Source organism: Epinephelus lanceolatus, chromosome 15, assembly GCF_041903045.1.
Source record: "Epinephelus lanceolatus isolate andai-2023 chromosome 15, ASM4190304v1, whole genome shotgun sequence".
Lineage (NCBI taxonomy): Eukaryota > Metazoa > Chordata > Actinopteri > Perciformes > Serranidae > Epinephelus > Epinephelus lanceolatus.
Genome location: NC_135748.1, coordinates 17487880 through 17515151, shown reverse-complemented (window position 1 = coordinate 17515151; position 27272 = coordinate 17487880). Strand labels below are relative to the sequence as shown.

Sequence of the window (27272 nt, the reverse complement as noted above, 5' to 3'; positions counted from 1 at the left end):
AATACACTGCCACACACTTCTAGTGGATCATAAGTGATGATTTAGAGAGATTATTCTTGTGTGAGCCCAGCTGGCAACAGACGTCAATATGATGTCAGAGAGACATTAGAGTCTTAGGCTGCACAGACCTTAAATTTTGATGGGAATGAAAATCAGATTGATGATATATTCAATGTGCAACAATGCTTGAATTTCACGTTGTGTGGATGCTAACAGTGTGAGGTTTTGCAGACATTGGGTTTAGGTCTCCATACCTTTTGACTAAATGCCGTTATTCTACATCAAGCGATTGGAAAACGTTGGATTTTGGTTAGTTATCACACATGAAAACCAACAAAATATCAACACCATCTCTTGTCAGTATTCATTGTCAAATTGACATTGGCATTAGAGATTGTCCCTACATTGAATTTTGGTCACCCAACGTCACAACCTAGATTCAACCAAATATCAAAGTCTAACAACTGTGGTGGCCAGCTGGAAGTCTATACACTGATTTTTAGGAAAGTCCTGCATAGTATACCTTTATAATTTAAAGACACAAAATGAGACGGAGAATTGTTAAGATGGACAATGGTCGCTTTGCAGGATCGACCTTAGAGGTGAAGTGAGTACATAAAGAGGGACATGCAAGACAAAAGACGGAAAAAAGAAGAGCCAAACACTATGACATCTTTAAGAGGCATGTGTTGTACCTCTGGGAGTCCAGCAGGTCCCTGGGTCTGATGATGGCCTTGACCAGGGCGTCGGGCCGCACCATCTTCTGAGGCGATGTCTTGGGGCTGGAGTCCGACTCTCCGCTCTCCTCGTCCCCCATGGCTTTAACGTAGCTGCTGCTCCGCATCCGACGGCAAGGGATCTCGTCATCCTTCCCACCGCCAGGGTAACCCCCCCAGTCATCCTGGGGCACCTGGGTGGCATAAGGAGGGTAAATAGTCAATGTTATAGTAGATGCTTTGGCCACTTGAGGCGGTGTAAGAAGCTGTAAACACACAACAATGTCACATTATTGCTTTATAAAGTTGTTGTGGCAGACATGGTAGCAAACAGCTGCCTGTTTACACATGCAGCAGACACAGAGCAACATTGGGCTGCCTGATGAATGTAAATCCAAAATTCACTCTCCATTAGTTCTGCTTTGGTCTCCACCAATTCCTGAGGGAAATATGTCACTCTCTAACTGCTACATGTCTCTCATGTTCATCAGCTCATTGCAAACTTTCTCTGTCAGCCATTTGGTGCTGAGCAGGGATTTTTAGAGTTTTACCATGGGTAAAAGGTCATAATAGTGCACACTGAAAGTACATTCTAACCCCATATCTGCATTGCAAGGTCTCAACGCCATTGCAATATTGAATATATTATGAAAGGTGAGATTTTTCTTAACTCCTGGAGGACCATATAAATCTGACTGCCATGTTAAAACACTGAGACCATAAAAACCAGTGTTAGAACATTTCCCAGCGATGAAGCAATGTGCCATTTGATAGACACTTGAATTGAACCCCCTACCTCTGTCACAGCGTGTTCCATCCATTGAATTACACAGGACCATTTTCACGATGAGTCAACACACATTAAAACCTTCACACCGGTTAAAAAAAAATACAGCTTGAAAATGGAGAAAAGGAGTTATCTTTGCTCGCCGCGTTGTAGCTATTGCACATGGAAACCTGCCATCAAAACAAGCCAGGGAGTTTACATGTTGCAATTTTCTTCCACTCGTTAAACCAGGTAATTGAGTATCCAGACGTCGGTGTCACCATTATCCCATTCAGACTGAGAACAAGGTGTCTCACTTGCACATGCTGTCTGTCTTTACTGCATATGAAGTAAATATTTCGCACTGAATAGGCAGCATCGCGGCAGTGCTAAATGATGGAGCGAGCAGGAAGACAATCAAGAGCATCCTGCAGTTTTAAGCGGAGGTCGATGCACTTTGACATTAGTCTGGCATGCTTCGCTCAGACAGGCAATTTTGTCATTGGAATCCATTTTACACAGAGCACATGTAACTGGTATAATCATTACAGCAGAACATTTCTGAATACACATCATGTGGAGCAAAATTATTTTCTGGATCATGTTCTTGGCGTGAAAGAAAAATGTGACTCCATGATGGTACACGTCATTATACAACATGTAGAATTGTTATTAAATGATCCTAACAGTTTTCTGTATTGGAGACGGTGGTGTGGCTTATTAAAATCTGCGGGGCTAACTTCACCCACTCATTGAAATGAACTGATGATGATTGTTTCGCGAGCTCATTACACACACGCGCTCTCTTTTTCTCCCCCTCTCTCTAACTTGCATACTCTCTCGTTTTGCTTTAGTTGAACAGTACAACAGGGTTCAATTACTGGGACGACAACAGGAGCAGCTGAGTCAGGGTCCTACAAACAAACACACACATGATACAACACAACACACAGATGCAGAGACCCGTTACAGTCATACAGAAGCACAAACCTCTCTCAGTTATCATCCGGCTTTTTTTATTTTCCTTTTTAGATTTACCTTGTTGCACTCTGCTGACGGTGTGCGACGGTCAGAGGCTTCAGCTGGACACGCATTTAAATGGTCAGTGATTTGCGCTTATGAAATATAACATTGTCAGTAATCATTAAATTCTATGTGGAAGTTGAAGGCTTCTCTGATGCTGTATCCATCCGTCACTTTAACATCCTGGCAGCTGGATCAGCCTCGGCGCGGTGCCAATCCGCCCCGGCTAGATTTCATTAAGTTAAATCTGACTTGGGTCCATATTTCTTTGACTTTACAGTAACACTGGATCAACTGCACTCTAGAAGATCTTTAAAATAGCCTCCCAACCTCTATCAAATACTGTATTAATGTGTGATTATACTGATTCTATGTTTTCTAAAATTTTCCTCTGCCAATCAGTGACTAAGGCACTACTCACAGGTTCACAATGAACTGGGTGGCTGCTGACTGGCTTTGGGAAATGTCAGGAGGAGATAGGCTGCATCCAAATGTCACTAATGCGTCAGACACATGACTCTAATCATTTTCTAAAGCAAATGTCATCTATTGGAAAATAACAATTGAAATGCGGTTATTATTCATAAAGAAACAAATAACAGATCCTTTCCGAACACTGCACCATTAAGAATGAAACCATCAGTTCTTTTTATCTGGAAAGCATAAAAAGCAGCTGGAATTCTCAACAGAAGACACGAAATTAATCAAAAGCATTGAAGGCATCCATTCATTTACAGCCTGAAAAAAAAACACTTCCCCCTGACACTAATTCTACTAACCTCTGGCATCAAAGCACGCCCACCCACGATTACTATTCTAACAAGTGTCACATCAAATCAAAACAGCTTGAATAATTGATCAATTATGGCTTTATTACCACCCACTCTTTGTTAATCACACAGAACGCTGGGTCAAAGCAGCCTTCGACTTTTATGTTTCATCTGTGTTGTGACGTTGGCACGAGGAGGAAGGCATGATTGATGGGGATTACGGTGTGTCCTCTAGGTCTGTAAAGCTCTATAGCAAATTTCACTGCGAGGCTGTGGTGTTACATCAGGACAAAAGAGAAAAAGAGAAAATGTATATGAAGCACAAAAAGACGCACTTTCACAACCACACACAGAAACACACCTGTGCAGAAAAGGACGTGTGAATTCAGAAAACATACAGCGGTGCCCTCTATTCAGAAACATGCACGCGCAGATGTGCACCCAAGCAGACACGAACACACACTCGGAACACACACTTTGATAAAAGTCATTCATCTCCCCTCCAAAGACAGGCATGCACCAGCTACCAAATGGAGTCGATGGGTTAATTAAGTCTTGGAGGGGTTTGATATTTTTAGACGTCTAATTAATGAACGCAACGCCAGAGGACAGGCGCAAGCTGTGGTGAGATTTGTTTAATTTGGATTCGCTGATAAACTGGATAGATTGTAGCGTGTCTCCCCGTGAAGATAAAGAAACAGCGCTCGTATTGATTGCTGTGAAAACACACATGGCGTCCCTAAATGGAGTTGAAATATGAGCGCTTGTCAACGTGAGGACTCACCTTCACCCAAAGTTCCCACAAAAGGAAGACGTGGGATTCAGAGGTGACGCCCGCTGCCATGTGCAATTATTCTGCGTGTTTTGATGATTCTGTTGTTTCTAAATAAATGTGCCAGATCCTGTTCTGTTCATCAGCACATTGTAAGGCAATGACGCCAAGCCCTTTGTGAATATGAGCCCAAGTCTGTGGGAGCTGTGTGAAACTTCACAGCTCGAGTGTGAAGATCCATATTTAAAGTCACATTATCAGAACAAGAGAACTTTTACTTCCTTTAGCTAATTGGATTTTGCTCAATATAAAACAGGCATGACTTGGGGAAAATTATTTTTGCATGTGCTATGACCAAGGTTTCCTCTTATGGCAACAACTCCTTGCACATTCTGTACGCCCGAGCTGTTTTCGCACTTTAACTTTGCTAATAATTAACATTGGGGAAATGGCTCACAAGCATCTCATAGCAGGATTGTGCAGACATTAGCATATTAGCTGCGTGCGTATACCTTTACTTTCAGTGCTTTGATCTTTGCCTCTGTAGGAGCCGTGTGTGTGTGTGTGTGTGTGCTGGCTAAGCAGGCCTCAGCCAATGCTCCTGCAGTGCAGCAGTGCATTTCATTGATTAACTCTGCGGCTCTATCTATACACAGCACCTCTCCCACTAAGAAACATAAGTCACTGCCATTAAGTTAAGAAACAGAGTGAGATAGACAGATGGACAGGAAGAGAGAGAGACAGAGAGAGAGGGAGAGGCAGAACAGGAAGGAAACAGTGTAGAATTATGGGGAAAAGACTGAGATAGAGAGAAAGAAAAGGAGAGAGTTAGAGAGCTCTTAAAGATTCAGTCATTTGTAATCTCACCCACCTTCCTCCAGCCCCTCATTTCCTCCCACAAGATTGCATGGCTACGCTGTGTGTCGGAGCAGGTGCTGCTTTATTTTTTTCTCTCTCTCTCTCTCTTACAAGCCGACTGTTATCCTACCTGACCAAACACCTACCGCACGCCCACCGCCAACTCTTCATCTCTCGTCTCTCTCTTTCACACATATACGCCCACGTGTGCAACATTTCGTCTGTGTTTGTCTCGTCTCTGTGTTGTTTATTTACTGACACTTAATGCTATCAGATGTTAGCATGGAGGTGTAAATAGACACAGTTGGCGATAAAAGGAGACAGTCATGCACTAGACGGTGTGTGAAAAATTGCATTAAGTGAGCAAATGTCCATAATGTCGTCCGTTTGATTCTGACTGTGTCACTCTAAGCAACAACCAATGCTCCTCCTAAGTCCAGCAATAATCTAACTTGCGATGATCACCAGAATATCTACTATCAGTGTGCAAAAACTTATAATAAGACATAGTGCCCTATTTAAATGATTGATAGCACATGATCTTAAGTGGCAAAAATGCATTTAGGGGATGTCCAACTCTTCTTTCGCCTCTTAAACGGCACATAATACATGCACAAAGTAAAGCACAAGGGACAAAAGAGTTATATTTAGTCCCTTTATTAATTATAGGTGTGTGTTAGGTATAACATAGATTTAACCAATCAGAGTGTCAGAGCAGTTTTCTGCTAGGAGTAATGCAGTAACAGCAGCAATGTCACTGCAGCAAACATTGTGGGACAATTACGTAGCAAACGTGTACTTATAAAATTTTAGCTTCTGAACAAACAAATAAGTTACGCTGATCCTTGTGTGAATGTGCACAGCATCTCTCTTAATTGGGGAGTCAGACAGCAACTCTGCAGCTCTGCTCTCTGCAATGCTCACATTTTAGAGAATGTAATTAATATTTTCCTTAATAATGATATATCGTTTCACCCACCCGCATCCCATCTGTGCGTCCCTGTGTGTAATAAGCAGAGTGTAAGTGCCTACGTGGGCACATCCTACTATCTGAACAATGCTGCCTTGAAATAGCAGGAAAATAATGCACCATTGACTTCAGACCAGGTTTTTGTTGATCAATGGCCCAATCACTTTCTGCTGCCTCAAAATAGCAGCCTGCTAACAATGCACCTGACCACACCTCATTTTAAGACACGCCCGTGGGTGCACAGATGGACGCAAATACATTCGCTACTTACATGAAAATGACAACCCATCGATCTGAAACTTGGAATAACACTGAGCTGGGTGTAAGAAAGGGCCCAAACAGTGATGGCTGTACTTGGGGATAGTACTGCTTTGAGCTAAATGCTAAATTTAGCGTATCGACAGGCCCTAAATGAGAGTGCTAGCATGCTCACATTTATCAGGTTTATCATTGTGTTAGCATGCTAAAGTTTGCATTGGCAGCTTTGCAGCTTGATCAATGATACTGAGACATCCATCACAGCAAAGAGAGTTGAATGCAACAGAAGTCAATACAGTAATTAGATCTATTGTGTTTCAAGAGGCTAGTTAAAGCTCTTACTAACTTCTTATCACCTCCCCTCCCTTCACCCACATTTAAAACTGACAGCTAAATGCAAAAAGCACTTTCTATGGGTCATCAAAAGTCAAACTAGGAAACATAGAACATCACAACAGAATCAGATTTAGGCAGAGACTGATCATTCGTTTTGTGTAGCGCTAGTTTTTTTTTTTTTTTGGTCTGTACAGAACACTACTCAAAAAAAGGACAGGACAGAACAAACCAATTCAGTCAAACACATCGAGCCAGTCACCCTTCAAGAGGCCAAGGCAAACCTAAAAAAGAAAAACCATTCAGACAGAAAAAAGGAGAAACCTTGAGGAACAGAAAAAGTACAGCCTACAAAAGGAAACATTTCCAGAGGAATCTAACAAGAGTATAACACATCGTTGGGCACATTTTGATGGCAGATAAAAAAGAGGGCATGTGGTTCCCTAATGCTACTACCTCCTCTTTGCCTGCCTTGGTTTGCTGCATGACACAAAACCACATTTTTACCCATCTACACATTAGGAATACATCTGCCCTACCTACACATCTCATTATTATTATTTCAGTTGGCTGGGTTGAGGTTTCTCCACAGGCTGATGGTCTCAGAGTGTGGGAGAGAATGTAAAGCTCAGGAGTTTAGGAGGATCTAGGTGTCAAAGACACTTTTTGCTTGGCTCCCATCGGAGGTGTTCCAACCACAACTGACTGGAAGGAGACCCCGGGGCAGACCCACTGGGAACAGACCTCCCAGCGGGCATGGCAGTACATGGAGTTCCCTCAGATTAGCTGGAGGAAAGTGCTGAGGAAAAGCACATCAGGCCAATTTCCAAGTCTAATATCTGACTACAATCCTAATATATTGTGACAGTAACTTGTGATATTTATCTGTCTCTCAATATTGTTTTATTACCTTTTAATTTCAGTGTAACAGGGTCAATATTTGTTCGCCTTTCAGTGGTGGTAATTTACAAGTCAAAGCTAAACACTGTCAGTGTAATATTCATAACAAATCCTACGATGACCATCCCTCTAGGTGCATTTCCATTCACATGTGTTTGCTGCAATTTGTGTACTAGCACGCTGGAGTGGAAATGCAGAAACTTAATCCAATAGAGCACCTTTGGGATGTGGTCGAACGGGAGATTTGCATCATGGATGTGTAGCCGACAAATCTGCAGCAACTGTGTGATGTCATCATGTCAATATGGACCAAAATCTCTGAGGGATGATTCCAGCACCTTGTTGAATCTATGCTGCCAATAAAAGGCAAAAGGCAAAAGGGGGTCCAACCCAGTATTAGCGAGGCACCTAATAAAGTGGCAGTGAGTGTATAAACCTCATTCATGCATGTCTTTTTTCGCTGATGTTTCTTATCCTATTCATCTGTTAACTTCTATTTTGACTTGAGTTTTAATAAATGATATGGTCTGTTTTCCACCAACTCCTGAGAAAAAAAAAAAATTATCTCTTTCACCAGCTGCTGTGGCTTTGTCTGTCTGCTGCCTGGTGCTGGGAAGATACCACACAGTTGGATATAAGAGACTTTTTTTCTGGAAATGGCTGCCTGCTGGAGAGAGCTGTTCAAACTGTACCATACAGAAAACTATAAACAAACATAACAGATGGAACAGGACACGCTGAAAAAAGAAATACCAAATCAAAGCCAAAACAATAATGGCCAGGGATCCCTATTTAACACATCTACATATTATCCAAATTCAGACCATAAGACACTCCAAGGCAGGTCCAACTGTGCACAAAATGTCTTATAAAGTGAAGAATTCTTGAAAATGCGACTAATGCAGAACATATTGGTATAAGCCCTACAAAAATTAGAATGCTATAATAACTGGCCAATTTTATTGATTTGGACTGGGAGAGCTGTAGCACAGGCAGAAAGGATAAGAGAGAATGTGCTTAATAATTGACAATTAAATATGAGCAGATGCTCACTGACACGTTGGTAACCACAAAGCCATGCTGTCGCCCCAGGCCACAGATGAGTTACATTTAGTAACAAACTGCTGTCTGATCCCGGGGGTTCCTGCGACAAAATCTTACTAAGTAGTGCTTCATGACCTGATAGCTATCTGGGAAGCCCTTAATAAAAAAAGTTAGGGAACCCCTGTGCATGTAGGTGGTGTTACTGTAGCTTTCAGTCACAGTGCCAGTTTTGTTTCTGCTGCTTTGCACTTCCCTTTTGTAATTTAAGCCTTTCTGCCTCTCAAGCTCCACCTTTGGCAAGCCAACATGGCAATTAATTGGCTTATTAAATCCCTCCGCAATGCCCTATCAGCAAAACTATCAAAGACTAATCCTGCCTTTGTACTACAGTACTGTATGCAGGGAGAGAACAGAGCAGCGTTTGCTGGAGCAGCTGACTTAATCAGGGCTGAGAGTTGTCAGTAAGACAAAGTTATTGTGCTGTGAAGTTACGGGCTGGGTACAGGGAAGGTGGGGGAGGCATGGATTACAGCTGTTGCTGCAGTCCAGGTGCATTTGCATGTCTAATTTGGAGAGTGCGTGAGCAAGGGAGAGATGGCTGCACACACACCTATATTTACAAATTGCTGAATTTGAAATTCATCCAGGTGAGCCTGTCACCAACAACTGAGGAATGTTTTGCCACAGTCACCCCCTTTCATTAATATCCAGCTCACAGTTAAACCCTGAAATCTCTGTGTATGTGTGTGTATGTGTGTGTCTTGTGGAAGGTTAATTGGGGCTAATTTGTGAAATGACTTAGCCTGAGACAGAGAGCGATGGCGAATGCCAGGTCTGATCCTGCAACATTTGTCATTTCAGAGAAAAAGCAGCCAATATCAATCTATCTCTGTCTTCCCCAATGTCCAGTTAATCGATCTCTCGTACATACACATGCGCTACCTCACTCACACATGCCTGCTGCATGCACACAGATTAACATACAGACGCTTCAGCGAGATGACTTCTGCATATCTTTCCATTTGCCGTCTCATACTTTTACAACGCTTCAGAAGTTTTTCATTCCCTCCGTCATCAACCAAGGACGCAAACAAGGTGACTCGCACATCATCAAACCATCTGGTGTGCGATAAATAGAAAAAAGCCCCCCCCCACACACACATACACTCTCACTCACACATGGACAGACACTCAGTACACACACACACACTCTCCCAGAATACAGTTTATATTGTTACAGTGCAGACAGTTGTGGGTAATCCCAATTCAGCAGCAGCAGGAAGTGAAAACTTTGCAATGTGACCCCTCTGTGTGAGCAAAGTATCATTCCTGACTATTGGCTCGATCTCTCGGCCTGACTGCTCCTGGTGATGAGCAACAGCAGGAGCCGAGGGGAGCAAAAACAGCCATTTCTTTTGCCATTTATTCCCCTCTGCTTCCTGGAGTATCTCAATGCATTCACAGAGGCACAGACCTCGGCGGTTATATATCTTCAACTTTCTCCTTCGAAACATCTCAAAGCTCCCTGAGAGGGCATTGATTCTCCTCCGGGGAGGGAAGATGTGTCACCCTGCACGGATTGGATTGATAACACTGGGCTAAATATAGCCCTGCGGCAGGAAGGAGGAGAGGGGGATATTTTTAGAAGTGTTTATAGTGCTGCGACTCGGACACTACCTCAGCTGAATGACCAAATGGAAGTAAAGAAGGGGAGGGGGGGCACTAAACACTGAGACTCTCTCATTGAGAGATTACTGCACTTAGTGGGATTGTAAAAAATTTGAGTGGATGAGTGCACTGCCTGTCTGATTCAAAATGATCATCAGTTATGTTTAAAAATACCCCAGTCAAAATTAGTCCTCTTAAACATTTTCTGTTGACGTAAGCTTAGATTGAGTGGCTTCTTTGGCTCCATTGGCTGATTTGAGTAATGTATTGGCTTTCCATTTACAACAGTCTCTAATCCATGCAACATACTCTCTGCTTAGAGCTCTGAGTCTCCTAGTCTTCCCTCCCCAATGTGCTGAAGTGCTCACATTATTTTGGCTGCAGGCGGTACTTACATGATGCTATCAGAAATCACATTGTTGTATATTGAACAGTGTTGTTAAAGAATCTATTTCTCCCTGCTTTTGCAATTTGGGATTTATAAGCATGCTTTCTTTTCATTTTTCTCCTTCATATAGCCTCCAGCATGCATATAAAACCTGCGAGACACTTCTGTGTAAAGTGCTGACTCACTCTGAATTGATCCCTGCGGTGGTATGGGGTCTCCCGTAGAGCTGATCATGGGCCTGAGCTAACTGCTAACCTTTTCTGAGGCCTGAAACCCATGCAAAATCGAAGCAACGATGCGGTAAAAAAAAAATCAACATTGATCTCTGGTCTTTTATTCTCACATTGTGGACTCTTCCCCTCCAGCACAGATCATTTAGGGAGCTAATTGATTTATCCTGCTGTGCTAGTCCCTTCTGCCGCCAGCCACATGCTGAGCCATAGGACAGGTTCACATTGTAATATCCACAGCGGATGTGAACAAAACACTGTCTTTTAGATCAATTGGGAATCCAGCTGAGATGAGCAACTTTTCTCCCTTGTCTATGCGCCGCCAATGCCTGTGGAAAAAGATTGCTTTGTGTAGTACAATACAGACTTTAGTTTGGGGACTGATGTTTTTCTCTGTGCTGCAGTGCCTCAGGTTCTTATGAATTTTACATCACGGTGAATGGACGCTCAATCACTGTAGTGACTGAGAGATAAAAATGAATGTTTTTATCATCTCCTCAATTGCTTGCCGCTATCAAATCACCATCTTCCCCTCTCACCGATAAGCCTCCAAAAAATACACATCATCTCACCATCCACACATCTGTGCATTCAAATAAACTAAATCTATTTATCAGTCTGTGAATTTCAAAAATCAAGTGGCATCATCAAGTAATATGCGAGCATGTTTTTATCATCAGTAAAATTAGCAGCTGTAGAGTTTAACGGTAAATGTGCAAAATTTGCGTACACATGGGTACCATCCATAGACTGTATAATAAAGATGGATGACAGACAGCTCCCTAAATGTGACGAGTAGGAACAGCTGCACCAGCTACGTAACTTGCCCGCCACCAGTCCACAATCAGCCCCCTTTGTACCTTGGTCTGGAACCAGAAGCCCTGAAAAAAATTCTAAGTTAGCATTTAGCTAGCTATAACATGTTCGGTTAAAAGAGAGGTGGGTGAGGTTAACACTAGGGTAAAGGTAAGAAAGGTACATCTGATTACTTATAATGTAAATTATCAAGGTCTATCAAGTGGGTTTGTCTTGTACTGGTGGTGGGCGCGGTTTGTAGAGGTGCTTCATGTAGGCTTTAAACGTAATATGGCAGCAGCTTTACACATCTCAAAAGTGAAGCCAAAACACCTCAATTGCCCCCTGATGACTGGCTGCAGTACAGGTCATAAACCCCGCCCCTTAATGTTAGTGTATGGGACGAAACAAAAAATTTCATTTCAAATATAAAAGCAAAGTTAGTTTCTATCATTTTAGGTATTTGTTATCATGTTGATGAATGTTTAAGTGTTCGTTTTCTTAAGTTTGGTTTGAATTAGCTATTTGATGCTATGACAATAAAGTTTGACGTCATGATCGACTTTGGCTGCAAATGACATCACCAGTGCAAGATGGCAGCAGATGTATCCAGGATATTTGCCTATTTTGCCACTTTGGGTGACACCCACAATGGGAGACAGCAGAGCTCTTTGAGAGACAACCCCACTGACATATATCAAAATAAACCAAACTCACCTGTAGATAGTGGCAGGGCCTGAGGTTGGGCTTGAGGTCAGTGGGCGTCATGGGCTTCTCCAGGTTGAGTGAGGACTTCCTGTAGGCCTCCTTGGCTTGGCTGACCGTTAGCGTTGACCAGGAGCTCCTCTTCATGAACTTTCCCTCTGGTGCCATGCTTATGCTCTCGCAGGCCGAGCACTTGACATCGTTGTTACTCTTGGAGGTCTTTAGCGACAGGTCTCCAGCCAGGTGGCCGTGCATCGAGTCAGGGTAGCAGTGGCTGATGTGGTCCACAGGATGCCGTGACATGACGCTGGGTGTCCTGTACGTGCTGTCACTATCCAGGTTGTCATCCGAACTCCACCAACCTCCTGAGCGCTGCTTACCGCTGCCGTCAGATTTACGTTCTTTGCTCTTGCTGCGTTTGCTGTGTTTGTGGTGGCCTTGGTGGTGGTGATGGTGGTGGTGTGAGCTGTCCCGGTGCGAGTCGCTTTTGGTACCATTCATCTTGGAGGAACCTTCTAGAGAGTGCGACTTTGTGAAGAGCTTCTGTACCGAGTGGACTAAGTGGCGTATTCGCCCAGGGCTTTCATTGCGCTGCTCTGTGGTCGTGGTTGTGGTGGAGGTGCGTTGGTATTGCAGCGTGTGGAAGCCATCCCGGTGCAGTGGCATCTGCTTTTCAAATTGGTCCAGGAGGTTTGCTGGGATTCGGTTCATTTTGCCACTGCCCCCATGTGACGATGAGCCACCGTCATCTCGGGAATCCCTGCCGCCAGAAGTGTTGCCACCGCTGTCCCGTGAAGCGCTGCCGTAGTGCATGCGGGGGAAAGTGCTACTAGAGATGGAGTGGTCGGTGGCCGACATGGACACCGGTATCACCATGCACTCAGAGTGGATGGAACTCCGCGGGGAGCAGCGATGGTGACCCTCAAGGGGGCAGCTCTCTGTGGGGCTGAGGAGGTAGGAGGGGGGCCGCGAGTTGCCATGGTGGAGGTGATGGTCCAGGGAATGGTCACAATCAACCAGGCCGCAGGTGTGGGCTGAGGTGGGAGAGGTAAGCTGGAGCTGGGCAGGGCGGCCGCCAGAGAGACCCTTCATGTTCCTGGGTGGAGGGGAGTAGCTGTCCTCATCGAAGTACTGCGAGGGCGACCATGAATACTGCTGGTCTGAAAGAGAAAGAGAGAGAGAATTTTAGATCACATGGGTGAAAAAAAGCACTTTCCCAGAAAAAGAAATGCATATCACACTTAATGATGAGGGGGGAAAAAGCCTAGTACCAAATGACAAGTCCTCGAACAGGTTGGTCATTATCCACCATTCTCTCTTCACATCCACTTCAACTACAAAGGACACAAAAAACTCAAAAAGTAGCACATCCGAAATGTGAAAGTGAAATCAACAAAATCTCAGCTGTCCTATTTTTCCCCTTCCATTCAGGTCTGTGATGGCACACTGCTCGAGAGAGACAGGTAAAAAAGAAAGAATGAAAGGAAGAGAGAAGCAGGCGACAGGTAGGAGCCCGCACTGCCATTTATCCAATGCAAAGTGAAATAATAGCCTATCACTCCGCGGTGCTGGTGTCATTCGTCAAAGCCCTGAGGAGAACGCTGTGAGGCGTACGGCCAGATAGGCGTCCTTGGGAGACGATCACCAAATGCACCCTCCCTTCTTTTCTCTCTGTTGGCCATGTAGCCTTAGATTAAAACCCAATTCTGTTTGATCGGTCACCAAGGGCAGATGTCCCAGCGCTCTATTGCAATGTATTAAACTGGATCAGACGATAGGTTTATTTTATCTTTATGCCTCACCACCGTCTGCTGTCACTATAATTACAATGTCCTCCCTTTGAATCATGTCAGGACGATGGGGGTTAATATTCCACAGGGGACAGTAAACATGCTATATGTCATGAATGGCCCTCTGAATAATAATACTGATCATCTGCAACAAACACAGATCCTGAGAACAATCTAAATGCCTTCAAATGAATACTTATTACAGTTTATGAGGTTTAATCTAGCTAATTAGTGCCAGTCTGCCGTCTGCATTCGTCTTTTCCTTATTACCTGCTTCTCCATGAAAATCTGCTTAGCCCAAGCCATAGTTCAAAGTTATCTGCACATTGTCTTGTGAAATAGGAAATAAACAAAGAATATCTAAGCTCACTTGCCTGCCAATGATATGCCTCATAAACATGTGCACTTTCACTCTCACGGTAACCCCATAAAATGAAGGAGAGTTTTTATGAGCTGGCATGGTAGGAGAGAGAGGAAGACAGGGGTTTTAGGCCAAATTATAGCACTTCTATCTATAGCAAGTCTATTAATGTATTGACAAATCAATCAATTCTTAAAATATCATTATAAACTTAATCCTCATATATTGACACATATAGCGTGAATAAAAGGACCAGCAGGGCTTTGAGAACCCTGGTGGTTGTCGAGGAAAAACACCTTGACAAGCTTTTGGCTACCCAGGCAGTTCTCATTCACTGTTTCTACTTATACCTGTGAAAAGTAATGCACTATAATTCCTATATCATCCACATAATTGTGAGCCAGGAGGCTGTGATCATGTGACCCGTCACGTGAGGCTGACGTCCCTCACATGACGGGAGCAAAGAAAGAAGTCAGGTGACGTAGTATAAAGAACGACAAAGCTACATCCAACCTAGATTTCTTTTCCTAAGCCTGACCTTGCTGGTAGGGGTGCTAATTCGTAAAATATCATATGAACCATTGTATGTGCATACGTAAGGCTGCACAAGTAATTCTTACTAGGGAAAATTTTTTTCCTTATCATTATCAGGGCAACACAGCTGTCCTTCCCAGAGACTCTGTTTGCATTAAACAGCTCCTTCTTTCTGTTGAAAGGTCAAGAATGTAGGACTTAGTGCCATCTAGTGGCCGAACCAACTGACACTTCTTCAATGTGCCAAGTGAAGAGAACTATGGTGGCCAAAGTAAAAACACAAAAATGCATGACTGCAAATGGCCCTATCTAGAGTCAGTGTTTAGTTTGTCCATTCTGGGCTACTGTAGAAACATGGTGGACTCCATTAAAGAGGACCTGCTTCATATGCAGATCTAAACCACTGTTGCTTAGGCAAGAAAAAAAGATTCTTATTCAGGTGATTATGCACTCATGAAAACATAATTATGTGAATATTATATTCCATTTCTGCTAATATATTCCCCTTAAATCCTACACACTGGACCTTTAAAATATTTTCTAGCACCATCATGGCACACTATAGACACCATGCACAGTTTAAAAAAGGATCACAATGGATGCAGTAGAGCATGAGATATCAACATTTATATTCCATGTACGTTTTTGTCAAAACTTGGCCCACATTACCCACAATCCAACTCAACTGCTGACACTTTGATCAGAGATTTGGGTGTCTTATGTTAGTAGTGGCTATTGTAGATCTGAGCCGCTAGCCTAAAGCTAGAAATGAGAAGTCTGCAAAGGTCTTGTAAGCTCACTTCTTTCTAACTCCACGCCTTCAGATTTTTTTAATTTCAAAATTGCAGTCCTGAGTCCCAACCAGGGCTGACTCAGGTGACATCACTAGAGGCCATTAATCAGACTGGAGCCACTGGAGCCACAAAAGGTTGTATACAACTTTTTTCCACATATGAAAAAGTACTCCCAAAGTCCTCCAAACAGATTTTGATGTGTAAAATCAGTGGAGTCTCCCTTTGAACGTTATGCCATAAAATGTGAAATGAGAAAAATTTAGTAGGTCATTTTAATTAACTTGACCAGGAAAGACCAGTCACTCCCAGGGCTCTTAATTTTAATTTCCTTTTGCTGATGGACAATGGACAATGTGTGGAATGTTAAAGATTTCAGCCTTTGGACAAAACTATAAAATTAAAGGAAAAAGGCTCTAATAAGAGACGAAATTGCAAACAGGAGTTGGAGATATGGGTAAAATCCTTTTTTCATTTATAAAATACAGTGCTTATGGAGGAAATAATCAGACAGAAATCTTTCTGTAGTCCTGCAAATTAAATACCTGACAAACCATGGTTACTTCATCACATTAATGGAAAAATCATACATCATTGCCATGGTTACATTACTCACAGGAACCAAATGACGTAGAAATTTATGTTGTGTCACTCTTTATCGTATATCCCTCAACCCCTCTGGCAACTACCCAGCAACTACTTAATAATTAAGTTAAAACAGATTTTATTTATTGGATACTTCTATATTTGAATACAACTGTCTAAGCCTCACACACTGAAAATCCTCTGGGTCTTGTCTCTGCGCCCTCAAGATGTTTGTCACTGGGTATATTGGGGGATTTTCCTCTTTTTTAAAAAAAAAAATGTAAATAGCTCTAACAAAGTCTCATATCCACAAATCCGAAAACTCGACCAAGATCACGAGAATGACTTACTGTGCTGTTAGTGAATTGTGACTAAGGGTGGATGTTCCTTTTCATCTTTCAAAGTGGATCAGATTTATTCCATTCAAACTTATTTTTAATGAGGTCTAAGATCTCAACCCCTGAGGTGCAGCCTTGCTCTTCTGCTGCCGCTGTCCTCCATCTGTCGAGATGAAAACAAATTCTCGTTGTTTACCAGTCTTACATGAGAACGTCTAACTTGGCAGCCTGATGCAAAATTAATCCAGGCTACGCCAAGCATGCATAAGAAGAAAAAAAAAGGATAGGACGTTTTTTCCTCAGAAGGGACTGTTTTTGTAAGACTGCACATCACAGAGCTGGAAATGCCTATTAAAACATTACTACAGAGTTCAACAGGCTAAATCAGGTAAACGTGCTTGGCCTTAATCAGCCCAGTTCACTGCCTGCTTGTAATTGCAGCACAAGGATGACGGTGCATTATTGATTGATGTGATGCTACATTTCTGTCTGAAGTTATGTCACTGTCTTACTCCAAGGCCTTTCTCTGACGGCTGACTATTCCTTGAGGTATCTCGGGGAGCTGCACTGAATAAATTATCTACCGGCAGAGTTATGGCATTTCCTGGGATTATACGACAGATGACAGACTCATCCGCCCTCCGTATCTCTTTCTCCTTATTCCCACCTCTTCCTCTGCTGATACAGAATTTAAGTTTTGCTACAGGAAAGAAAAAAAATAGAGACACACGATTCAAGAAGCAAGTCCTACAAAACATTTCGAAGGTTATTTAATATTTACACGAGGCGGCTTGAGAGAAAGCAGCTCTCTCTGAGTGAGTGTGCATCCTTCTGGCAAGTGCTCTGCAAACAGGGAGACAAGTATCTGTGACATCTGTGGACAGGGAGAGGGCTTGTTGTTTTTACACTGATACCAGCACCTGCCATCACATTATCGGCTTCCTGGCAAGAGTGCCAACTGCTAAGATGGACTGCAGGGATAGAGGTGAATTTAGAAACTGGATGGCAATTAAATTTCAGAACAATATACGGTGGTAAGACAGCATTATCTTTGAATGTCAGGCGATCATGCTTTTAATTGTTTAGTGGGTAATGGTAATGATTATGCAGATGAGGACAAAGAAGAATATCTCTGTTCGATGTCAATTCACCAGACACGCAGATGTTTTTACTGCAGAGACAAGAAGTCTTTCTGTGATAAGGAGACATTTTCCTAGAAAAAATAAACCATCACATTCAACTTAAAGCCCCAAACACACCAAACCGACAACAAACAACTAGTGAAGAAGAAGGCCAACTGTTGCAGCGCCTCGCATCGCCTGTGTCTTGGCTAAAAAGTTGCACCTGAACACACCACAAAAACCAGAGCCAACGGCCAGCTAGCGCATATATGTGCTGTGCCTATGCGAAATGAAACACTCCATGCCAGCAGGCAGCAGTAGACTGACTGACAGGATGGATTCAAGACGCTAGCCAGCTAGCACAGTAACAACACAACCTGGTGTTTAAAGAACAAAGCATATTTATTGTGCGCTAGCAAACTACACCACAAACAATTAGAAACTGTTTCTGCAAACGACCTTATGGCTAAAAAGGTAAACTTATCCAATATAATAAGTTTGTTTTGATGTCATGCCCACTTGACTTTAGCCATTTGTTTACTTTCCTCACTTCCGTTTCTCCTTTCATGGACTGAGCCAAACTGCCAATCAGAGTGATTTCATTCACAGATGGGTTCTGCTGTTTCTGACGCAGATTCAACATGCTGAATTCGCCGAAAAAATGCTGACGAAGGCAGACACAGCCAATGGTGCGGGTCACACCATGAAATATAGGGTGACGGAAGCTCACCCATGGCCTGACATTGACCTACAGACAACCATCGGCTTGGTGTGTCAGAGACCTGACACTTGGCAGATTCTGCAATCATTCAGTCGTGTCTGATTTGACACCTGAACGACCATCCAGCTTTGCAATGTTGTCAAAGCTCGACTTGACGGTGATAAACACACCTTACATCTGACACTAGTCGTGGAGGGAAGGGATTCAGAGGAAGAGGCTCATTTATTAAGGGCTTCTGTTTTGTGCTGCTGCTCCGCCCACATGCAGTGTGTGAGTAAAGGTCGTTTTGCTCCTCTTAACACATTAGCATTTAAATAGCATTATATCTGCACTGAGTATCACTGACAGCTCCCACTCTTCCACTGGCTCAGACCTTAACTGGAGTTGAAAACAAAGTTAAAAGATAATAAAGCGCTGGACTAGACTGAGAGATCAAAGGCATGCGACCTTCAGACTTGGCAGTGGTTAGCATGGTGGCTAGCCGCAGCACTATTTAAGAGAGGATTAAGATAAAGGCGACTGTGAGGAAGAGTCCTGATGTTGAGGCAACACATGAGAGACTTGTGATGGCAGCCGTTTAATGTTTTGCATCAGTCAAAGAATCTGTCATTTCTGAGCTATCTGGCATCAAACACTTCAAACTGCTTCAGTACTTTAATTTGGTTGTATTTTTGCCACCTGTAGAGAATCTGTACACTTCTGAAATTTTAAAAAGATGAGAAAAATCCAAACAACTTGAAAACGTGCCAAGTTCATTTCAATCCTACATACTTTGAATTTCAGTGACAAATTCTCCACAGTGTAACACATGTCAAAGACAGGGAAAAACCTTTTATGGTATTTTAGAAGCATTAACCAAAATGGTTTACACATTGCCAGAACAGCCTTGTCCAGCTATTAAAGCAGCATCCCTTCCAACTGGCCAGAGGAAAGTCACACCCCTTATTTTCCGAGCAAAACAAATCGATAGAGCAGCTTTCTTATCTATCTCCCAAAGGTTAAATGCAGTCTCCCTAGAATTCTGGCCTTTCTTTAGAAAATCAAAGGAAGAGGAATTGTGTCCTCAGCCCTCGGGGCAAATCAGCAATGGGCAGAGCTATTAGATTGGAGAAAGAGGCAATGGACAAAGAGGCAAAGCAGCAAATCTGTCAGCTTTGCAAGCCTCATGATATCCACCGTAGCAGCTCTGATGAAAATAAGGCCCTGGCTTACAGCTTTGGCAGATATCCTGCTCACTTGTCCGTCCAAGTGACAGCACAGGACGATTCATGCACACATTTCAAGTGTGGAGTGTGAGCTGAGACTGAACCCACGGCATTTTAATTGCTAATGCAATATTCAACTAACTGAGCTGTTTCAAACTGCCACAGCAATTGGGAGCCAATCACTTGTCGCTGATATTTTTACTCATAGACCATCTGTCTCTGGCCGAGCATGATGCCTAAAATGAAAGAAAAAAAAAAAGGAGTGTTCCTTTCATGTTTGCTGCTATGACTGACACCTGATGCTGAGACATGAGATGAGAAAGAAAGAGTCTGTTATATTACTGTGTGCTGACTCAGCACTGCATGTGTCGCATGTGAACAAGGTTGCTCATGCAGTTACACGATGGGGGAGGACCTGTTCTTACAACCGGCCTTAGATCAAACTGGGAATTCATGCTGCGATGATTTAGAGCGGAACCAGTGTGACTGAATTTATACCATAAGAATGACTAACACATCCTAGAAAAGACCAGCAGTATACACACTCTGTGACATACCAAGTATCACACTGCTTTGGAGTCTATGATGAACTTTGTCACCTGTGTTGAAACAATGACACATTACACAACACAAACAGTCACTGTTTATCTGCATTTCTCACAGCCGGAACCATACTGTCACAGTGACTGTAGTTCATGCTGCTTTTATTGTGAAAACATCTAACGAAGCCCTTGTTCAGACTCTCAGCTCAGATCCATTTTTGGCATATCCAGATTGTATCCAGATTGATTAAAAAAAATCTGGACAGCAAAAAAACACATGAAGTGCAATTATTGCAAATTGGATCAAAACCACATTTGAAGGTGGTTTGAAATCTCTACAGATGCATCTCTGTCCAACCGCTCTGTCCACTCAAATCGGACTTAAAAGTCTCTTTTGCGTTGCAATGCTACGACAATGTCAAATCCAGAGTGATGCCAGTGCTGAGTAGAATCCATGCTGCTACTTGCAGAGCGCTATGGAAGGCAATGTGGAGAACAACAATCTGTGGACAGACGCCAGAATAAATCGTCTGGTGGCACCTTGGGGGAAGGCATCTGCACAGGCAAACCTGGAAGGAACTTCTTTGTTGAAAGCCGACGTAGTTACTGACACCTGCAGCCCATGCAAATAGGTTGGTGATGTCTGGGCACACAAATTCGCACACACACAGGCAAATAAAAGTGGAGACAGTCTGTCTTAAAGATCTGTTTCGAGAAACAAATCAGTTTTGCCTGCAGTCTGAACGAAGCCTAAATGTCCTGTTGCATAAAGAGAGATGTCACTGATAAGTGCTCTTCCAGAAAAGTGTGCATATCCAAGAAGATGCACTGGGGGTGCACATGGGGAATTGAGACCCTTGTATTTACTGGGAACTCTGGCCAAAATCTACAACTATTTCCTGGGAAGATACCTGCAGGAAAAACAGTTGTTTAGCTTGCTTGTGCCTGTGTTCCCATCCAAAAGACAATCCTATATCGACGATCCTAGATTTTATATATATATATATATATATATATATATATATACAGTACAGGCCAAAAGTTTGGACACACCTTCTCATTCAATGCGTTTTCTTTATTTTCATGACTATTTACATTGTAGATTCTCACTGAAGCCATCAAAACTATGAATGAACACATGTGGAGTTATGTACTTAACAAAAAAAGGTGAAATAACTGAAAATATGTTTTATATTCTAGTTTCTTCAAAATAGCCACCCTTTGCTCTGATTACTGCTTTGCACACTCTTGGCATTCTCTCCATGAGCTTCAAGAGGTAGTCACCTGAAATGGTTTTCCAACAGTCTTGAAGGAGTTCCCAGAGGTGTTTAGCACTTGTTGGCCCCTTTGCCTTCACTCTGCGGTCCAGCTCACCCCAAACCATCTCGATTGGGTTCAGGTCCGGTGACTGTGGAGGCCAGGTCATCTGCCGCAGCACTCCATCACTCTCCTTCTTGGTCAAATAGCCCTTACACAGCCTGGAGGTGTGTTTGGGGTCATTGTCCTGTTGAAAAATAAATGATCGTCCAACTAAACGCAAACCGGATGGGATGGCATGTCGCTGCAGGATGCTGTGGTAGCCATGCTGGTTCAGTGTGCCTTCAATTTTGAATAAATCCCCAACAGTGTCACCAGCAAAACACCCCCACACCATCACACCTCCTCCTCCATGCTTCACAGTGAGAACCAGGCATGTGGAATCCATCCGTTCACCTTTTCTGCGTCTCACAAAGACACGGCGGTTGGAACCAAAGATCTCAAATTTGGACTCATCAGACCAAAGCACAGATTTCCACTGGTCTAATGTCCATTCCTTGTGTTTCTTGGCCCAAACAAATCTCTTCTGCTTGTTGCCTCTCCTTAGCAGTGGTTTCCTAGCAGCTATTTGACCATGAAGGCCTGATTGGCGCAGTCTCCTCTTAACAGTTGTTCTAGAGATGGGTCTGCTGCTAGAACTCTGTGTGGCATTCATCTGGTCTCTGATCTGAGCTGCTGTTAACTTGCCATTTCTGAGGCTGGTGACTCGGATGAACTTATCCTCAGAAGCAGAGGTGACTCTTGGTCTTCCTTTCCTGGGTCGGTCCTCATGTGTGCCAGTTTGGTTGTAGCGCTTGATGGTTTTTGCGACTCCACTTGGGGACACATTTAAAGTTTTTGCAATTTTCCGGACTGACTGACCTTCATTTCTTAAAGTAATGATGGCCACTCGTTTTTCTTTAGTTAGCTGATTGGTTCTTGCCATAATATGAATTTTAACAGTTGTCCAATAGGGCTGTCGGCTGTGTATTAACCTGACTTCTGCACAACACAACTGATGGTCCCAACCCCATTGATAAAGCAAGAAATTCCACTAATTAACCCTGATAAGGCACACCTGTGAAGTGGAAACCATTTCAGGTGACTACCTCTTGAAGCTCATGGAGAGAATGCCAAGAGTGTGCAAAGCAGTAATCAGAGCAAAGGGTGGCTATTTTGAAGAAACTAGAATATAAAACATGTTTTCAGTTATTTCACCTTTTTTTGTTAAGTACATAACTCCACGTGTTCATTCATAGTTTTGATGCCTTCAGTGAGAATCTACAGTATAAATAGTCATGAAAATAAAGAAAACGCATTGAATGAGAAGGTGTGTCCAAACTTTTGGCCTGTACTGTATATATAAAGTGATGGAGGTCGGTGCAAAATATGTACATAAAAAAATGCAGGCTGTTCAAGTGGCAGTCCTCCACTCACCTAATCAGAGTGCAGAGCAACACTGAACAGGTGGATGAGTGAATGCATAAAACGCTACAACAAAATGCTCAAGAATAATGTTGCTGTGCTTTAAACCACCGAAACAACAAGCTGATTCGCCAGAGATTTGGCTAACCTGCGACTGCCACATCAAATGATATACTTGGGTTAGACTGTAAAGATGGTCTGACGGTTGCGTACAACCACTTGGACATATCATAACTGGAAAGAGGATAACAAACTATTCCGTGTGGTTCGAATTACAATTGCAATTTTTCAATTTCAAAGATAATGTACTAATATGCTAATATGAAAGAAAAATATGTGCATGTTTGGCTTGTTGCGCTGTAGCCTCTGGCGGCTCCTGTTGCACCAAGCTGCATGTGGCTATGCCTACACACCTGAGAGTGCTGTCTGGATGTGACAGATGGCAGCGAGAGAGACCCCCCCGCCACCCCCACCCTCTCCAGCAATCAAAGCCCACACCCTACTATCTTTCTCCCAGCAGGGTGGAGGTTTGCCTGAGAGCACAGAGGGATAGATTAGAGCAGGGAGAAGCTAGCGGAGGTAAGTGGGTACTGTCTCCCAAGCTACTGTAAACAACAATAATGATTGAGACAGTTTGTGTATGGCTGTATGTTTTTGGAAAATCTGGGGAGATAACAGGTACAGGAATTGATACTGATACAGAAACTACAGCAGCAGATATGCATATTCCTGTAAACCCCCCTAAAGAGCTCTGCACACAAGTCTATCAGCCTCGGCACTAATCTCTTCAAAAATGATTAGGGCTATTGGCAGGCTGTCCCAACAAACGTAAAATGGCAATTTCTCTTCTCTAACACCCAATTTCACCTACGAAGTGGCGAGCTGAAAGCAGCCATAGTATTTAGCTGCAGAGAGATTATGGTGGCCAGATAAGAAGAAGCCGCTGAACGTCTGAATACTTATCGTGAGCCCGCTAATGATGAAGTGTGTTATCTGTGCTGCGCTCAGCGCTCCTCCTCAGCCCCCCGCCCCCCTTTCTGCCAGTCAAAGTGGGGGACAGAACGATAGGTGGCACAAAGAAATTTAACAAAGTGTCAGGATCAGCGTTCCTTGTTCCTCCCACAATGACAATACTTGAGGCTTTTGTGCCTCCCAACTTTCTGGCTCCTTTTTTGTATTTTGGAATTGAACACACAAGACTGCATTATTAATGCTTACACGGAAAACGTAAAGCCCGTCTCATATTCAACGGCGGTAACTCCATCCCACACAACATCTCAACAGTAGTAGTGGTGCCAAATTGTCTTGCTATCTTTGTATCATTTCTCATTCAAGCAACGATCTCCTCAATCTAAATCTTTTCAAAGCCCCCATTTCATTTACAACAGCCACAGAAATTGACTTGGAGTCCAACAATGCCCCCCGCGCAAACTCTTGCCAAGTGTGGTAGATTGCATGGGCTTGCATTTACATGGTGGAATCATAAATCCAGCGCAGCTATCCAGCTATGAATAAATCATGCTGAATGTGAAATTCTGCCACAGGAAAAGCCCTGTGAATGTGTGCGTGTGTGTGTGTGTGTGTGTGTGTGTGTGTGTGGAGAGAGAGGAAAAGAGTAAGTCACATCTTATGTAACAGCCAGCACTGCATTCCCAGGCAACTTGTTAGAGGAAGCCTCAGAACTGCTCCTGGTTGCTGTGGCAACACGCTCTGAAGTTCCCATCCTTTGCTGTCTTTGCAGTCACAGAGGAGTCCAAGACAAAATGAGAGATAATTTGATATTGTCACACTGTTGTTATTTGCAGGGGTGACGTAAAATAATAAACACACATGTCAAAGGCAGCCTATTAAAAATCCCATGTTTTTAATGCTCAAGTCAGCAGCAGGTTCATCGTTGTATGAACTATTCAGGACCTGGCAGACGGTAAGGTCCACGCCAGTCCTCAGTCCCCAGAGACAATCCCATCATGGAACTGATTTTAAAAACACTACAGGTCCCCTGAGCCCTGCAGGCATCCACACTCCTCTGCCTGAAGAAGACAATTGAAATCCTTTCCCCTCTAATGTAATTTTCCTCTCTGCAGACCCCGGCAGCCCAGAGAGCGGACGGTGGGGGCCGACCATAATGACTTTTTGGAGATGGAAGTGATACCGACAGTCCAGTTCAGATCCTTGTCTCTCATTCGCCTTTGTTCTTCAAAGTCAGCCGGAACATTAGAGGCCCAAAGTCAATCAGTGCGTTAAATGATTCGCTGTGATGCTAATCTGGACAAAATCTGATCAGAAAAAATTAAGTGCACCGACATAATTTGAGGGTGGAAAACAATTAGTACTGATAGAGTGCTATGCAAAGTTTTAATTGCCATAAGAATCACATGCACTGACTAGAAGGATTCAATTACTCAAATACCGAACCTGGCTACCACACAAAACCTTCACGGGCGACAGCATTGCTCACACTGTGAGCACGCAGACACCCACGAACACCACACGTTGATTTGGATGGAGGAAGGTTGCATGTTGCTCTGGGGACTGAAGGTGAACCTGGACACATCTGACAGTAAAATGTAATTAGTCTAAGTGCCTGTCCTAGTGTTTTACTGGCCTAATTTCACAGCAGTGGAATGGAGGAAGTGCTATTGACAGTGCCCTGGGTGCTCTCTAAATGCATCATACAAAAACTATTTACCATCCAAAGCTGCAGCAGCCAAACAGCAGATATAACCACTCCACACAGTTGTACTTATAAACTTGTTGAGCGATGTGCTGCAAACAGCTGCCACTATTATCCCTGAAGTGACCGTGCAGCATGTGTTGTTACTGCTACATAACATCCTACTGATTATGTTAAATGTTGACAATTTAAGATACTTTAAGGGCTGCAACTTGGCAGGGTGGGGGGTTTGAACCCAGGGTGGGGGAGCCTCTCTGTACGTTTGCATTTTCTCCCTGTGTCAGCGTGGGTTCTCTCCGGGCACTCCGGCTTCCTCCCACAGTCCAAAGACATGCAGATTGGGGACTAGGTTAATTGATAACTCTAAATTGTCCGTAGGTGTGAATGTGAGCGTGAATGGTTGTCTGTCTCTATGTGTCAGCCCTGCGATAGTCTGGTGACCTGTCCAGGGTGTACCCTGCCTCTCGCCCGATGTCAGCTGGGATAGGCTCCAGCCCCCCCGCGACCCTCAAGAGGATGAAGCGGTTAGAAGATGAATGAATGAATGAATTTAAGATACTTTAAGGGCTGCAACTTGGCAGGGTGGGGGGTTTGAACCCAGGGTGGGGGAGCCTCTCTGTACGTTTGCATTTTCTCCCCGTGTCAGCGTGGGTTTTCTCCGGGTACTCCGGCTTCCTCCCCCACAGTCCAAAGAAATGCAGACGACATTGCTGTTTTTCAGAGGCTGTAGCAAGATGAGGCTAAAGTGAAGGTACTGCTATGAGTCTATTGGTACAAAGCATATCATGCTGGTTTGGGAAGGGGTTTAAATAACACTCCTTAGTCAACATTTTGGCAAGAAAAAACCTGGCACGGCCAAGAGTCCTTTGACCCCTTGACTCAAGCCATCTGAATTACAATGGATTCTATGAGTTCCCACGAGTCTCCCCTTTACAGTCATGCCCACTTTATGCTAGTCCCATGCCAGTGTTTTGCATACAGTATAAATGTGTTATTTTTGCCTCGTGAATTTTGATATTTCTGCATATGGGATCCCTAAACAGTACTGGAATGGCATAAATTGGGTATGACTGGAAAGCTCAGACTCTGACACTTTATTTATGTGTCATGATGTTAAAAAAAAAATTACCATCACCGTTTTTAATGACCTATTTTGACCTCCAGGTTAAAGAGCCTCATGACAGCCACAAACTAGTGACCTGGAGCTATCCGAGGATGCATGGTTTTAAATGGATATTGACAGTGAGGGGGGTTCTCAGCAGTTTCCAGAACAGAAGTGCTGGCCATCCAATTACTATAAATAGCAGTTTTTACAGAAATCTCCAAATGTAAAATGTTTTTGATACCAAATTACAGCACAGATTTATATGGTGCTCCTAAAAGTCTTGGTGTCTTAATAAATTCATTATTTAGTCATAAAAATGGCAAAAAAATACTGAAAGAAGTCCATCACAAGTTCCCAAAACCCAAGATGATGTGTTCAAGTTTTTTCTGACCAACAGTCCAAAACCCAAACATGATTAGTTTACTATCATAGAAGACAAAGAAAACAAGAAAAAAATTACATTTGACAAGCTTGCATGAGGAAATGTTCTGCATTTGTGTGATATTTATAGAATGACTTAAACTATTTATTGATTATTAAAATCATTGCTAATATAGTGTTGTTTAAACTTTAGAATGTTTTTTCCAA

General features: G+C 43.2%; 1 protein-coding gene across 9 annotated transcripts in view; it reads right to left on the bottom strand.

The window, feature by feature from the left end:
- LOC117267164 (disks large-associated protein 2) overlaps positions 1–27272 on the bottom strand; it is a 221183-nt gene that overhangs the window by 63364 nt on the left and 130547 nt on the right. For all 9 annotated transcript variants that reach the window (XM_033642876.2, XM_078174999.1, XM_078175000.1 and 6 more), the window contains 2 exons: positions 12209–13356; positions 696–910 (listed from right to left, as the gene is read on the bottom strand). In XM_033642876.2, the coding sequence (XP_033498767.2) occupies positions 696–910; positions 12209–13356 (1363 nt within the window). The remainder of the gene's footprint in view (positions 1–695; positions 911–12208; positions 13357–27272) is intronic.